The 17,062-nt window shown below is 39.7% G+C and overlaps 1 protein-coding gene across 1 annotated transcript in view; it reads right to left on the bottom strand.

The window, feature by feature from the left end:
* AKNAD1 (AKNA domain containing 1) overlaps positions 1 to 17,062 on the bottom strand; it is a 54,754-nt gene that overhangs the window by 12,852 nt on the left and 24,840 nt on the right. Inside the window, exons 7-8 of the mRNA XM_044749225.2 lie at positions 12,700 to 12,833; positions 4,175 to 4,331 (exon numbers count right to left, since the gene is read on the bottom strand). Coding sequence (XP_044605160.2) covers positions 4,175 to 4,331; positions 12,700 to 12,833 — 291 coding nt within the window. The remainder of the gene's footprint in view (positions 1 to 4,174; positions 4,332 to 12,699; positions 12,834 to 17,062) is intronic.

Consider the following 17,062-nt stretch of genomic DNA (forward strand, 5'->3'; position numbering starts at 1 on the left):
GAAACATTTTCCCATATGCTTCTTTATTGATTGTGTTTCCTATTTGTGACTTCTAGTTCATAAACTTTGTCCATTATTTTTTTTGGAGGGTTTCAGGGTTTACTTTTTAATAAAAACAGCCATTTGTTGATTGCTTGTGTGCCAGGTGCTTCTCATGTAGCCTCCTTTGTTCCTTCCCACCTTCCTGGCACGTTGTCCCCATTTTAATGATGAATAATCTGAGGCTTAGAGAACTGAAGCAACTTGGCAAAGCCACAAGGGAGTCGGCGCAGAGCTGGGATCCGAACCTCTGCCTGCCTGTAAGTAAGCCCGCCTTCTTAACCACCGTTCCGCTGCTCCTTCGTGCACTTGTCAGAGCACTTGGTACCATAAAAATCTCAACACTGAACACAGTATTTGCTCTTAATACTTTCCAAGTTGTCTGCCTTTATTTTTTTAAAAAGATTGTGGTTTCAATTTTGCAAACACTGGTTACCATGTTGTTGCTGTCAAAGAGGTGGTGGCAAGAAACATATCGAAATGGGTTACATTTCACAAATAGTAAAAAAAATACAGATTAAAACAGTGAGATACCAGTTTTCACTTATCATTTTAGCAACGGTTGGAAAGAAAAAGAAAACATATGCCCTGGGGGATGGGGGAGGCCAGGTTGGAAATACCTCCATGACCATGCACACAGCTGCAGGCCTGTGAACGGGCACCGCCTTGCTAATGGCCAGTTTATCAGAATTTTCACTGCTCACTTTTGAAACATTAACTGCACTCCTAGGTTTTTATTCTAAGGAAATAATCAACTAAAACTTTGCATGTAAAATGATGTGCTGAAGCAGTGTTTATAATATCAAAGAACTGGGAAAAACTAAATGTCCATCCATAAGGGATTGGTTAAATGAATCAGGGTACACCCATACACTGAAATAAATGCAGTCGTTACAAATGAAGCTGTAGGTTTATCCGGAGTGACTGTTGAGATGCCCACAATATAACGTTAAATAAAAAGGACATCACAAAACAATACATATAGTATGATCCCATTTTTGCAAAAATGGGTATGTGTATGCAGAGAAAAAAAGACTGGACAGTATACACCAAAATATTAGCAATGATTTTTCTCTCAGTGAAATGTTCTTTATACTTTTCTCTATTTTCTGAATTTTTTTTGCAATAAGCATATATTATAATTTTAAAAATAAAGGTTTTTTTCCCCCTATCTTCCCCCTGTGTTCTCGTCTATGTCTCCCAGGCCTACAGGGCTGCCTCTGCACCTTGCATTTAAGGCAGATTTAATGAGCAGACTGTAGGGAGCTGCCCTCTGCCTGAGCTGTGACCTGGGATCCCCTGCCATCTGCCCTGGGCCAATCTCCCCTTTCTAAGCTTCCAACTCTGCTTCTGCAGAAAGTCTTCGCAAAGTGTAAAGCTCTGAACCAACAGAATTATTATTGTTTACTGCTCCTTATAATTTTGTCATTATCATTTTAGACCCAGGAGTTTTTAATCCCGGTATTTCCAATTCATTCAGAATGAAATAATCTCAAAGCGTGGTCCCCAGAGCAGCCCGCGTTTCAGTAAGATGTGCAGATGGTTCCCCGGCCCACTCCGGTTGGAGAAGCCTAGTCTAGAACAGGCACCTTGGGCAAGTCCCTCCTGAGTGCTGAGAGTGGGGAATGTCAGCGATACTGGCTGCTGCCGCCAGCACTAACATCCAGGGTGCCAATTAGTCTAAGAGCTAGTGATCTCAATCATGCCCATTTCAGAGTCACATCCAGCAATGCTGGTTACGGTTCAAGAGCCAATGGAATGAACTGAACGGAGCCAGACCTCGTCTGCTGGACGTAACCTTGGAATCAGAAGACGACCTCCTGGCCGTTTGATCTGGTTGGTCTGGTTAAAAAAAGTTTGAATTTTAGAATCAGTTCTTAAGTTACCGGGAGCCCCACTTTTGGGGATTATTTGGCTTTTTAAAAATCTGGTGAAGAGTCGTCATGAATTTAATTTCAGCATTCCTGGGATGGTGGGAAGGAACAACCTGAGGAAGAGGGTAGTGGGGACCCCAAAGGACGGCCGGAGTGCTCCTCCGGAATCTGGGGAGCCGCACAGAGGGACTCGCTGTTGGGGCTGCGATCCCACGGGAGGTGACTCAAAATCAGTGGAGCGTCCCTACACACCCCTAAGGCACCATCAATCCTGCTGGAGTCCCTTTTCCCCAGACTCTTCACTACCTGCCTCCTTCTCATCCCCCAGTACGTACCCAGTTCAAATCCCACCTCTGGAAAACCCTCCCAACCACCTTTCTCTAGTGGCCCTACCCTCCCACAGTGAGTTACTCTCGGTCATATCCCATCACTGAGTAGTCATGGACAGCTAACACACAGGTAACGTGCTTTCTATGAGCCGGGCCCTGTTTTAAGTACTTTACCTATATCAACTCCTTTCAACATCGTAACAGTTTCTAACAAGCTCCCAGGTGATGCCATGCTGCCACTCTGTTGACCACACTTTGCAATTATTTCATTATGAGTGAATTGGAAATACTGAGATTAAAAACTCCTGGGTCTAGAACGAGAATGACAAAATTAAAATAAGCAAATAATTCTGTTGGTTCAGAATTTTACAGTTTGTAAAGACTTTTTGCAGAAGAGGAGTTGGAATTTAGGCAGGTAATATTATCCTCATTTTACAGAGGAGGAAACTGAGGCACAGAGGTTACATAACTTTCCCAAGGTCACAAAGCCAATAAGTGACAGAGCCAGTATTTGGACACAGGTGGTCTGACTTCAGAGTCATAAGGAATGTATTCTTAGTTCTTGCATAGCGCTGTTAACATTCTGTAATTTTCTTTGTTCATTGTCTGTGTCCCTGGCAGAAATGCCAGCATCTTGAGGGTGGTGATCTGTCTGCATCACTTATGTTGAATCCGCCATACCTAGACAAGTGCCTAGCATTTAGCAATAAATATTTGCTGAATGAATGAATAACACTAGCAGTAGACTCTCTTTTCAGGGCTACTTATCACAAAATTATAGAGTTTTCATTATTTCACAATAGTTGCTGCAAACTTGGGACCAATTAAAGAACAAACCCAGACCTGAGGGAGCTGCTGGGCAGAAGGCCGGGCTGACTCACTAGGCTCCCCACACCACCTTGAAGAGCGTTCAGGTTCTCGAGGGGTGACATGCTGCCAACCTCGGAGACTGCTTGTGAAGTGTTGAAATCATTTGTTAAATCAACAGTGGCTCAGAGTTTACTCTGCTGAGCGTTCCCTCTATACGAGGCCTTCCGTCAGATATTTGGGATACAAAGATGGGTGTGAAGGCATGAGGACAGATGAGACACAGTGCTGTGGGGAAACAGAGGCCAGAGCAAAGAATTCTGCCTGGGGTGGGGGCTGCATGTCAAGGTCATAGAAATGGCCTAACTCTGAAGCTGGGCCTTAAATGAATGCGATTTTGCCGGGCCAGTGAGTGTTTTGAGGAGGCAAACACACTTCTTTGGAAGGCTGACAGTTATGTAATCTTTACCATCTTGTCTTCAACTCTGACAAAAAAAAAATTCAAGTTTTGAATATCAGCCGTAGGCTGAGTCTTCAAATACTGTCTGAAACAAAAGAGTCAATTTAAGGCAATTATCCAGATGATTAAATTTCTCAGAATTTTAATTTAGTCTGAAATGTTCTGATAGTTGAGGCCACAGAAAAAAGTGTAGAAAGACAAGGTGATTGATTTGAATTCCTAATCTGGCATGTGTAGACAATTGGAAAGAGTTAACTTGAGAGAAAGAAGATGCAGAAGTGGGCTCATGGGAAATAGTTCTTTCTCTGAGCGTGTTACTTTTATTTAGAAGAGGGAGTACAAAACTCTTAAGAAGATTGATTTCTTCCGGCACCATCCACAAAAACGTCACCATTCATCCAGAAGAAATCGCTCTTCAGCGGTCCATCAGTTTAAACTGCGTTGTTAGTCCTAAACTCATGAGCTATTTCAAAAACCAACAGTTGAAATAGCTTCTAATTTTTAAAAACTGGTTCCATTTTAAATAATATGATTCATAGGACTCTGGAAGTTAAATTTTCATGAAATATTAAAATAGGCTTCAGGGATTCCATGAATTAGGATTCTATAAAGGCATAAAACCCATTTTTCCTGGCGTGAAATCAGGCTGTAGCTTGCTGTATTACCTCATTTAAAGATGGAGAGGATGTGGATGCCAACTCATCCAGGATGATTGGAGAGCTCACAGGAAGAGAGAGAGCTGAAGTGCATTTGCCTTTATCAATTTTCTCTTTAACATCTTCAAGTAGCATCTCCAACTTGAAGATTTCACCTTCCACTTTTCTAAGAAAACATAAAGAGACAGGCATCTGATAGGGCACGCAGTAAACAGTCTAATTAGTAACAACAGTTCTTGAATGTAGCATTGATCCATATTATTAATGTGGTCTGTCTTCAAACAGGAAGGATAATGGACACTTGCCCTGACAGGCATCCTGTTTATAGTTTCACTCCAAAGCCCTGGGCTCTAATCCTCATTTTGTTATTCATTAGCTGTGTGTCCTTGGGTAAATCAGTAAATCTTTCTGTGCCTCCAATGTCTCAACTATAACATAGGAAAACAATATTTTGCTTATCTGGATCTGATTATTTTGAGGTCCTTTATAGTTCTAAGAGCTATGATTCTATGCAAATAATTTTTTATATCAATTGAAAAAGAGGAATGCCATGAAGTATCTGAATAATTTAATTAATGAGCTTGATCTATTTTTGTTAGTGCCTTCAAGTCAATTTAGACTCCTAGAGACCCTGTGGATAGCAGAGTGAAACCCTGACTGGTCTTTCTGAGCCATCCTCTCACCTTCTGTTCCTATATTAGACAATGCTCCAATACTATTCATAGGGTTTGCATGGCCACCTTTTTCAGAAGTGAGTGGCCAGGTCCTTCTTCCTAGTCTGTGTAGTCTGGAAACTCTGCTGAAACCTGTCCACCATGGGTGACCCTGCTAGTGTTTGAATACAAGCGGTGTAGCTTTCAGTATCACAGCAACACGCAGCTACCACAGTATGACAACCCACGGATGGGGCATGTGGTTCCCTAACAAGGAAATGACCCTGGGCTGCAGTGGTGAGGGCAGTGAATCTTAACCACTAGGCCACCAGGACTGGCTAGCTTGATGTATAGGTATATGTACATATATGTACACATTTCACACAAAAAAGATAATCCATTTTCTTTGAATGCATTATGTTACAAAAATTTACATGTATTAACTGGTAAAAGAAAAATTTCAACAAATTCCAAAACATTAAAAATTATACCACTGCATTCCCACTAAGATCAAGAACAAGGCAAGGATCGAGGCAAGGATGTCCCTTCTCACCACTCCTTTTCAACATTGCACGGGAAGTCCTAGCTAATGCAATATGACAAGAAAAGGAAATTAAATGTATACAGATTGGAAAGAAATAAAACTATCTTTGTTCATTGATGATGTGATCATCTGTAGAAAATCCAAAAGAATCAACTGAAAAAAAAAAACCTCCTGGAACTAATAAGTAATTATAGCGAGGTTGTAGGATACACAGTTAATATACAAAAGTCAGTTGCTTTCCTATATACCAGCAATGAACAAGTGGAATTTGAAATTTAAAACACAATACCACTTACATTAGGATCCAAAAAAATGAAATATTTAGGTATAAATCTAATGAAATATATACAAGATCTATATGAGGAAAACTACACAACTCTGATGAATGAAATCAAAAAACTAAATAAATGGAGAGAGATCCCATGCATGGATAGGAAAACTCAATATTATCAAGATGTCAGTTCTTCTCAAATTGATCTATAGAGTCAATGCAATCCCAGTCAAAATCCCAGCAAGTTCTTTTGTGGATATTGACAAACTGATTCTAAAGTGTATATAGAGACACAAAAGATCCAGAATAGCCAACTCAATATTGAAAGGAAAGACAAAGTTGGAGGGCTGAGACTGCCCAATTTTAAGTCTTACCATAAAGCTACAGTAATCAGTGCAGAGTGGTATTGGTGAAAGACCAGACAAATAGATCAATGGAACAGAACAGAGAGCCCAGAAATAGACTCACATAAATACAGTCAACTGATCTTTGACAAAGGAGAAAAGGCAACACAATGAAGCAAAGATAATCTTTTCAACAAATGGTGCTGGAACAACTGGACATCCACATGCAAAAAAAATGAATCTATACACAGAATCTATACACTCTTCACAAAAATTAACTCAAAATCGATCATACACCTAATGTGAAATGCAAAACTATAAAACTCCTAGAAGAGAACATAGGAAAATACCTAGATGACCTTGGGAATGGCGGTGATTTTTCAGATAGAACACCAAAAGCACCATTCATGAAATAAATAACTGGTAAGCTAGATTTCACTAAAATTAAAAACTTCTTTGCAAAAGATAATGTCAAGAGAATGAGAAGACAAGCCACAGACTGGGAGGAAATATGGGCAAAAGACACGTCTGATAAAGGACTATTGTCCAAAATATACAAAGAACCTTAAAACTCAAAAATAAGAAAACAAATAACTCAATTAAAAAATGTGCTGCTAAAGACCTTAACAAACTCCTCACCAAAGAAGATATACAGATGGCAAGTAAGCATATGGAAAGATGCTTCCCATCGGTTGTCATCAGGGAAATGCAAATTAAAAGAATAATGAGATACCACTATACACTAGTAGAATGGCCAAAATTCAGAACACTAACACCACCAAATACTGGCGAGGAAGCAGAGCAATAGGAATTCTCATGCATTGCTGGTGGGAATGCACAATGGTACACCACTTTGGAAGACAGTTTGGCAGTTTCTTTTAAAACTAAACATACTCTTACCATATGGTCCAGCAATCATGCACCTTGGTATTTACCCAAAGGAGGTGAAAACTTAGGTCCATACAAAAACCTGCATATGGGGGCTGGCCCAGTAGCATGGTGGTTAACTTCATGTGCTCAGCTTCAGTGGCCCAGGACTCACTGGTTTGGATCCCAGATGTGGACCTAGCACCACTTATCAAGCCATGCTGTGGCAGGCATCCCACATACAAAATAGAGGAAGATAGGCACAGATGTTAGCTCAGGGCCAATCTTCCTCAGCAAAAAGAGGAGGATTAGCATCAAATGTTAGCTCAGGGCCAATCATCCTCAAAAAATAAAATTTAAAAAAAATTTAAGAAAAACCCTGCATATGGATGTTTATAGCAGCTATATTCATTATCACCAAAACTTGGAAGCAACCAAGATGTCCTTCAGTAGATGAAAGGATAAATAAACTATAGCATATCCAGATAATGGAATGTTATTCAGCACTAAAAAGAAATGAACTATCAAGTCATGAAAAGACATGGAGGGAACTTAAATGCGTATTGTTAAGTGAAAGAAGCCAATATGAACAGGCTACATACATATTGTATGATTCCAACTATGTGACATTCTGGAAAAGGCAAAACTATGGCAACAATAAAAAGATCAGTGGTTGCTAGGGGTTGGTGCATAGGAAGGGATGAATAAGTAGAATACAGAGCATTTTTAGGGCAGAGAAAATTCTCTGTATGATACTATAAAGATGGATACATATTATACATTTGTCCAAACCCATAGAATTTACAGCAGGAAGAGTGAAACTTAATGTAAACTATGCAGTTTGGGTGATGTGTCAGTGTAGGTTCATCAGCTGTAACAAATGAAGCCTCTGGCGAGGGATGTTGATAGTGGGGGAGGCTATGCATGTGTTGGGGCAGGGAGCATATGGGAAATCTCTGTGTCTTCCTCTTAATTTTGCTGTGAACCTAAATTGCTCTTAAAACAGTCTTTGAAAAGTTATACCACTCACATTCTCTGATCATTAGAAATCAATAACAAAAAGATAGCAAAAAAAACCTATCTAATTGGAATTTTTAACATTCATCTGAATAACTTTAGGGTTAAATAGAAAATAAAAACGGAGATTAGGGATAATTTACAAATGGATGGTAAATAAGAGAATGACATACGAAAACCAACGTGATACAGCTACAGCAGTACTCTGAGGAAAATTCACAGTGTTAAAATGCATTATTAAGTGAAAATTCAAAAATCAATAAACTAAGTACCCAAAACAAGAAGGCATAAAAATAACAACAAAATAAACCTAAGAAAGGAAAAGATGCACAAAAGGAGAAATAAATTAAATTTAAAAGAATTTGATCAATAAAATAAAACATTCTGTTCAAAATATTTATAAAATAAACCACTGGAAAGTCTGACTGAGAAGCATAAATAACACTAAGAATGAGAAAGGAATTGTGCCATTTGTGACAACATGGATGGACCTTGAGAGAATTATGCTACGCAAAATAAGTCAGACAGAGAAAGACAAATGTTACATGCTTTCACTCATATGTGGAAGATAAACAAACACATAGATACGGAGAACAGATTAGTGATTACCACAGGGGAGGGGGGTTGGGGGAGTGTGAAAGGGGCAAAGGGACGCATATGTACAGTGGCAGATGGAAACTAGACATTCGGTGTGAACACAATGCAGTCCATACAGAAACCAAAATATAAGGATGTACACCTGAAATTTATACTATGTTATAAACCAAGGTGATCTCAATAAAATAACTGAAAAAAAAAAAGAGTGAGAAAGGAAAAATACCAGAAGAAAAATTTAAAATCAAATGGAATTGAACAACTTCATATCAACATAGTTTAAAATCTAGTGAAATGAATAAGTTACTAGGGAAATATAAATTATTAAGATCTAGTCAAAAAGAGGTAGGAAATCTGAGAGGATTAATAACCAGAGAAAAATAGAAAAGATTATAAAAAATCTACCCCCCAAAAGGCAAGTGGGATTATGGGTGAGTACTTCAAAGAGTTTAAGTAACTCTTCTGGGACATGAAAAAAGAAGGAAATTTCCCAGCTCATTCTATAGTTAAAATTAGGATATTTATTAATGTACTTCACAACATTAATAGATTAAAGGAGATTAATAAACTAATAAAAATTAATAAAAATAGATTTCTGGGCCAGCCTGGTGGGGCAGCAGTGAAGTTTGCACATTCTCCTTCTCAGAGGCCCAGGGTTCACTGGTTGGGATCCCGGGTACAGACATGGTACCACTTGGCAAAAGCCATGCTGCGGTAGGCGTCCCACATATAGAGTAGAGGAAGATGGACATGGATGTTAGCTCAGGGCCAGTCTTCCTCAGCAAAAAGAGGAGAATTGGCAGTAGTTAGCACAGGGCTAATCTTCCTCAAAAAAAAAAAAATAGATTTCTAAATCTCATTTAAACATTTTCTTAAATTAAAAAAAACCAGGCCGGCCCTGTGGCCCAGTGGTTCAGTTCGCACACTCCACTTCAGCAGCCCAGGGTTTCACTGGTTTGGATCCTGGGTGCAGACATGGCACCCCTCATCAGGCCATGCTGAGGCGGCATCCCACATAGCACAACCAGAAAGACCTACAATTAGAATATACAGCTATGTGCTGGGGAGCTTTGGGGAGAAGAAGGAGAAGAAAAAAGAAAGATTGGCAATGGCTGTTAGCTCAGGTGCCAATCTTTAAAAAGGAAACTAAAAAAACCAAAAACCCTAGTCCTAGTAAACTAGGAATAGAAGGAAACTTTCTTGATAAAGCTTACTTGAACCTACAGCAATCATCATACTTGGAAGAATTCCCAGTACCACTAGGGACATGACAAAAATTCTTGCTTTCATTAGTATTATTCAATATTGTTCTGGAAAACCTAGTAAATAAAATGAAGCAATACAAAGAAATGTGATATATAAGAACTGGAGGGAAGAAAAGATATAAAGAATAAATATTTAGGCAGAAAATGGGAGTGGGGAGAATGCATCATTATTTTCAGATGCTATGATTGTGGTACCTAAAAATTAAGATAATAAAGTGAAAATCAACAAAACACTAAGAACAGAATTGCATAAGGTAGCCAGTACAAGTTAAATACACAATTTTGTTTATTTCCTGTTAATTGAGCAGGGAAAAATCTATTAACCATACTCTGAAAAACTATAAAATAGCTAGGAGTAAATCTAACCAAAAAATGTGTGAAATCTACATGAAGAAAACACGCTCCTTGATGAGAATACTCATTACAAAGATTTTAACTCTTCCTGAACTAATCTGTAAATTCAACACAATCCTAAACAAAATTCGAATGGAATTTTATTAAGGAAACTTGGTGAACTCATTATAAAGTTTATTAGTAAGAAAAGTGTGTAAGAATAGCTAAAGAAAGTTTAAAAAGAAGAAACGTTTCAAAATATACATTAAATTATAGTAATTTAAAACTGTGTGGTTAATGAAATGATGGAAATATAGATCAATGGGATGGAATAGAACCAGTCCATCCATATGTGGAGGTTTTGTATATGATAAAAGTGGCTTTTTCAACCAGTGGGGAAAGCCTGCCCTAGTCAATAAGTGGTGGGACAAAGACCTAAGCATGAAAAACCATACTGATAATCAAATAAAACACAGGGAAATATGTTCTAATCTAGCAGGCAGAAGAGAATTAAGCAGGGGACAAGGAGAGCCTGAAAATGGAAAGGAAGTGAAACGATGGAGCAAAGTAGAGTGAAGAGATGGGCTCAAGGACCACGCTTGGAAAGTGAGTAAAGGAAGAAAGAGGAGGTGAAGACATGCAGACTTGGGGATGGAGAAAGGACATTTCTGAGGGAATTTGTGATCTTTTTTGTAGAGCAGAAGACGAGATCATACGCTGATAGTATCAGAAAGGGGGATTGATGGAGGTAGAGCCTCATTTCTTTTTTTTTTTTTTTAAAGATTTTATTTTTTCCTTTTTCTCCCCAAAGCCCCCCAGTGCATAGTTGTATATTCTTCATTGTGGGTCCTTCTAGTTGTGGCATGTGAGATGCTGCCTCAGCGTGGTCTGATGAGCAGTGCCATGTCCGCGCCCAGGATTCAAACCAACGAAACACTGGGCCGCCTGCAGCGGAGCGCGCGAACTTAACCACTCGGCCACGGGGCCAGCCCCTAGAGCCTCATTTCTTGACTCCTTGGCTTCTGGTGTTCGTGTGTGAAAGAATCAGATGACTAACAGACTACATTCTGACAAACAAGGTGCTTTAAATCCAAACGTATTTTTGCATATTACCTTTTAAAAGCAATAAAAGGTTTTAGTAAGAGCACAGTAGCTGACTTAAACAAGTGATTAGCCGATGAATTTGCAAAGTTCTTCTCCCCCTACAGAAAGCCATCCACAATGGCCTTTGGACTCAACACTTAGAAGGTTCTCAACAAGCCAAGCCCTCAAGGGCTGTATGGGGTTCTGCTCAGTGCCTTGTTACGCCCAGCAAGAACAAGAGGACCAATCTCAAGCTCAGCAGTCTTTGCTTCTCTGAGGTGGCTTTAACTGAGTTTGGGGAGAGGCCAGGTTCTTCCCTTGCCCAAGTGTTGAAAGCTTCTCCTGTACTGGGATATAATTGCAGTTGAAACTCTTCTGATTTGTGCTGGGGCCAGGCACAGTGTGGGTGTAACCAGGGTGTAAATAAGGCATTGCATAACTTTGGCCTTCATGTGCACAGAGGCCTGTCTTTAAAACGATTGCCAAAACAAGTGGGATCCCTTAGAAAATAAATATCCTTACTCTTAATTTTTAAACAAACAGTGAAAGCATGTGGAGATCTTTTTTTCCCAGAAAAAAAAATAAGCCCTTGTGGGAAGAAAATCAATATTAAAACCCCATCCTTGCTGTCTAATTACTCAGTGTTGAAATAACAGTAGACAGAGAGTTCATTCATTTTGAAAAAGTAAAATTGTACTTTGGGAAAAATACCTCAGGATGCTAGTGCCAAAATATAAACCATTAAAATATTTTGGCATCAAGCATGATTTCGTGTTAAAATGCTCTGAATAGAAAGAGTTGAACTTACAAATATTAAATCTACTAAATGGATGCTTTTAATTCATACCAGGAAATTATATGGAAACAATCCTAGCCTTGAGTCCTGGAATGCATCTTAAGATTATTTGGATTGGAGAGAGAGGAGCATGGTGCCATAAAAATGGCTAGTTGGAAACTTCAATACGAAGGTGCACCCATTAGGTTTCTAATGTGAATTAACTCAGGAATCATTTGAGAGCCACTGGTCTAGCATCAGCAAAAACTCTGCCACCAATGAACAAGTGTCACCCTATGCAACAGGTACTATGGACTTCTTGTTATGTGTAAGGCCCTGTGTTGGGCACTGACCCAGACGGAGTGCCCCAAATGAACATTTTTCTTCTGGAGGAGAGATATTGTGCCACCATATTGCATTTTGTTGAATGTCATTATAATTGGTTCTGAGACCCAAAGGAGCACAAGAAAATGCTAGAAAGACTCACACGCTAACCCTAGAGGGCCTTCTTTCCAAGTTCCTTCTGTCCTCTCCTTCTCCCCACTCCTGACTTTATTTCTTTTGCTTTCTCTTCTCTCTCTTTTTTCCCCTTTTTCCTTCCCATTAACAGACAATTCCAAAGGGGCAGTGGGTAAGAAAGGATCATTGTTAGATTGGCTAATGTTGGGGTGAGGGATCCACAAATCCCGATAAAACGAAAATGTTAAAGCTAAGCCAGCAGCCATATCAGAATCCCACCTAAAGGAAGTCACCTCTTATTCCTCCACCTCACACAATTTCAGCCTGACCTTTCTGGATCAAAGTCACCAACAGCTGGGGGTTCGTGCTTGTGGACTTGCTGCTTCAAACTCAGATGCTTCTCCTTGTTGGCCAGAAATTCCTGCTCCAGCAGTTCAAGACGTCCCTGCAGCTTCTCCAGGACCTGTAGCAGTGAAGTCACTGGAATCATTCACGTGTAAGCCTGTGTGTGTAGTTGTTTCTCCCAAAAACACAATGAGGGTATGACCTACAGTAGTGTCAGAATGAAGCTGCCATCCTTCTCCCGGCAATTGTTTGGTTTCGGAGTCTGCCATCTAATGTACATACAGCTAAGAGCCATCTCAGCATTTACAACACCCTCATAGCACAAAGCTGAGAAGTACAGTTCCTTCTGATTTCTCTCCCAGAACCCACTCAGAGGCCTCCGAACTTCCTTAATGGGACATTAATAATCCTACATATTAGCAGAATGATTTTTAGCTTATAGAGCACTTTCCAGTTTGTTATCTTATCTAATCCACACAACAATGTTGTAAATGTTGCAAAGTAGATTTCATTATCCCAGTTTTATAAAGGAGGAAATTGGAGCTCCAAGAAACATACCTGAAGCCACAAGGATCTTAAAAAGAATGAAGTCAGGGGTTTGAGTTTGAGTTTGAGATTTGGGTTTGAGTTTGAGTTTGAGGTTTGCGTTTCAGTCTGTGGCACCTGGAGGGTGAGATGGGAAAGGAACAGCAGGAAGTTTAGCCAGAAGCTCCAAATGTGTCCTCCAGATGTCACCACGTACATCGTCGAGCAGACGAATGTTTAAACTGTGTAAGTTGGGTCTGGTCTTGATGTACAGAGGCTTCAGCACAGCTGGCCCAGTCACTAAACATTCCCTGAGCACTGCCTATGTTTGGCCCTGGGCCAAAAGTGTGAGAGATACAAAAGTTGTATCAGCCACAGTCCCTGGTCTCAGGGATTTTATTCCAGTTGGGAAAAGAGACCGTGGATTGGAGTACTTTGCCATGGCTCAGTGGAAGAAGTAAGACTTCAGTGAGGCTTGAAGTATGCTCAGGAGGGTCTGAACCAGGCAGCATCCATGGGAATGGAGAGGAAAGGATGAATTAGAAAGATACTGCCAAGGGCAGGAATATAGCATAGTGGGGTTACAGGATCGGACACACTAGAGTTCAAGTTCAGACTCTGTCACCTACTAACTGTATGATTTTAGTCAACTTGAACTCTAGGCTTCGGTTTTCTCATCTCAGATAATAAAAGTCCTTACCTTATATTGTGAAAATGAGAATGCTTAGTGCTGAGAGCATAGTACATACTTAATAGATGGTAGCTATCATCATCATTCTTATTAATTCTTATTATTATTTAAAATGAATAATCAAGTTTGGAAATATATTGGTTGTGAGGTATAAAAAGTGGCAAATGTGGTAGATGTTTTCTATTTTCCCCCCAGATCATCCTCCATCTTTCTCTGTGTCCCAGCCTGGAGGCTGACCTTCAATGGGCTGCACCAACAGGCTCCCATTCCCCTGGCTTTGGTTGGTTTCAGACAATGGGAGGCAACAGCAAGAGAAAGGAATTGAAGAAGGATGAGGTAGGGGTCTTTATTTCCCTCATTTCCTCCTGTCTGTATCATCATAGATTGGCTGTGTCTCTCTGCCAAAAGCCACAGAGCTTGACAGCTTCTCCCACAGCTATAACTACTCTCCTTAGGCTCTAGTATCTGCTCTTCTTCTGTCCTTTCTGCCCCACTGTTCCTTCCGTGAGATGTTCTCCATCCTTTATTTGTTTCCCTTATTAAGCTCTCCTCAATTACTCCAATGGAGTAAACCGTCTAGTTCCTGTCAGGACACTGACCGATAACTGTAAATCTCACAGGTAATGCTCAGGTTTCTAAACTAGGAGGTGGAAGGATGTGAAACCCCTGACTAAAATGAGGAATTTGGAAAGGCTAACAAGTTTGAAGAAAGATGCCAATGTCGGATGAGATAGAATTTTCAGTAAGAGTGGGATATCCTCATTTACTAAAATAAACTCAAAATGGATCAAAGACCTAAAAATTAGGCCTGAAACAATAAGTCTGCTAGAAGAGAATATCGGCAGCACACTCTTTGACATCAGCTTCAAAAGAATTTTTTCGGACACCATAACTCCTCACATGAGGCAAACAATAGAAAGAATAAACAAATGGGACTTCATCAGGCTAAAGAGCTTCTTCAAGGCAAGGGAAAACAGGATTGAAACAAAAAAACAGCCCACTAATTGGGAAAAAATATTCACAAGTTATTTATCCGACAAAGGGTTAATCTCCATAATATACAAAGAACTCACACAACTCAACAATAAAAAATCAAATAACCCAATTACAAAATGGGCAGGGGACATGAACAGACATTTCTCCAAAGAAGATACACGGATGGCCAATAGACACATGAAAAGGTGCTCATCATCACTAATCATCAGGGAAATGCAAATCAAAACTACACTAAGATATCACCTTACACCTGTTAGAATGGCAAAAATATCCAAAACCAAGAGTAACAAATGTTGGAGAGGCTGTGGAGAAAAGGGAACCCTCATACACTGTTGGTGGGAATGCAAACTGGTGCAGCCACTATGGAAAACAGTATGGAGATTCCTCAAAAAGTTAAGAATAGAAATACCTTATGACCCAGCCATCCCACTACTGGGTATATATCCTAAGAACCTGAAATCAGCAATTTCAGAAGCTCTATGCACCCCTATCTTCATTGCAGCATTATTCACAATAGCCAAGTCATGGAACCAACCTAAGTGCCCAGCAACTGATGATTGGATAAAGAAGTTGTGGTATATATATACAATGGAATACTACTCAACCATAAAAAAGGACAAAGTTGTCCCATTCACAACAACATGGATAGACCTTGAGTGAAATAAGCCAGACAGAGAAAGACGAACTCGGTATGACTCCACTTATAGGTGGTAGTTAATGTATGGACAAAGAGAACTGATTGGTGGTTGCCAGGGGAAAGGGGGGTGGGGGGAGGGCACTAGGGGTGAAGTGGTGTAACTACAACATGACTAATAATAATGTACAACTGTAATTTCACAAGGATGTTAACTTTTATAACCTTAATAAAAAATAAATTTATAAATAAATAAATAAATAAATAAATAAACATTGTTCACATATGCTTATCTACAAAATGTGAAACTAGGTTAAATCAAACAAATGGTTAGTGCAAAATAACTTAGCCTTACCAGAATTGGATAAATCTATTTGTACTAACTTTGAAAGATCTCCAAGGCAAATTGATGGGTGAAAGAAGCAAGATGTAGAGTAAGACATATATGTTGTATGTGTTATTATGGAAACATATATATAACACATATATGGAAATATAAGTGCATAGAAAATGTAATGGAGAAGTACTCCCAAACTATTAACCATGTTTCTGCGGTTATCTCAGAGGAAGAGATTAGAAATAGGGAGTTGGGGATAAAAGAGGGACTTTCTGGTTTACCCTGTATTTTTTTTTTTTTTTTTTTGCATTGCATTAAATCTTTTACATTGAAAAAAAACAGTGGGATATCCAAGTGAAGATACAAACATTTGGAGCTATAGATGAGAAGTTAGGACTAGTTAGGAATTGGTAGCGAAAATGGCAGTTAAAGCCATGAGAAGGAATTAGGTGTTTAAAGGAAAGAGAAAAGAGAAGAAATCCAATTATGAGCTATAATTTAGGATCTTGGAATTTAAGTTGTGTTAAGTCTCAGAAGAAGATAGGGCAAGTTTTCTAGCCATAACTATACATCGTTTAATTCTCATAAAAACTCTGAGATGGGAGTCTAAGATTGTACAACCAACACATAAAACTAAGATTTCTGCTCCAAAATCCAAATGCTTTCTACTATGTGGTGCAGCTCATGCTGAGATGGTTAGTGTTAGCCCTGTCCAGCCTTCTTCCAACACTGAACCACATGGGCCTGGACCTCTCTGTGAGGGGTCATCCTTACTCTCCTCTCAGTCCCAACACAAATCCCCACATACCCTCTAACATCAGGAAGTAACTTCCTGAATCAAGGCCTCTGGAGGCTCATGCCTTGAACCAGTTCCGTCTGCTTTGCTCGGCCCTTTAAAATTCTGGGTTCTCCCAGTTCCTGAAAGCCTGGCTTTTTGGAGATCCCCTTTGTCATTCACCCCTTAACTCCCGTAATCTGGCTTCCATAGATTCACCACTTCATTGAAACCAGTCTTGCCAGGGTCCCCCATGACCTCTTGGTTGCTTTCCATCCAATGCACATCTTGCTTCCCTTCCTTACTCCAACAGTAGATGGTGCAGCCCCCTCCCCCTTCTTAAAAGCCTCTTTTTTCTTGGCTTCTACAGCTCTGCTCCTTCCAAGTCT

Source organism: Equus asinus, chromosome 16 (assembly GCF_041296235.1).
Source record: "Equus asinus isolate D_3611 breed Donkey chromosome 16, EquAss-T2T_v2, whole genome shotgun sequence".
Taxonomy (NCBI): Eukaryota; Metazoa; Chordata; class Mammalia; order Perissodactyla; family Equidae; genus Equus; species Equus asinus.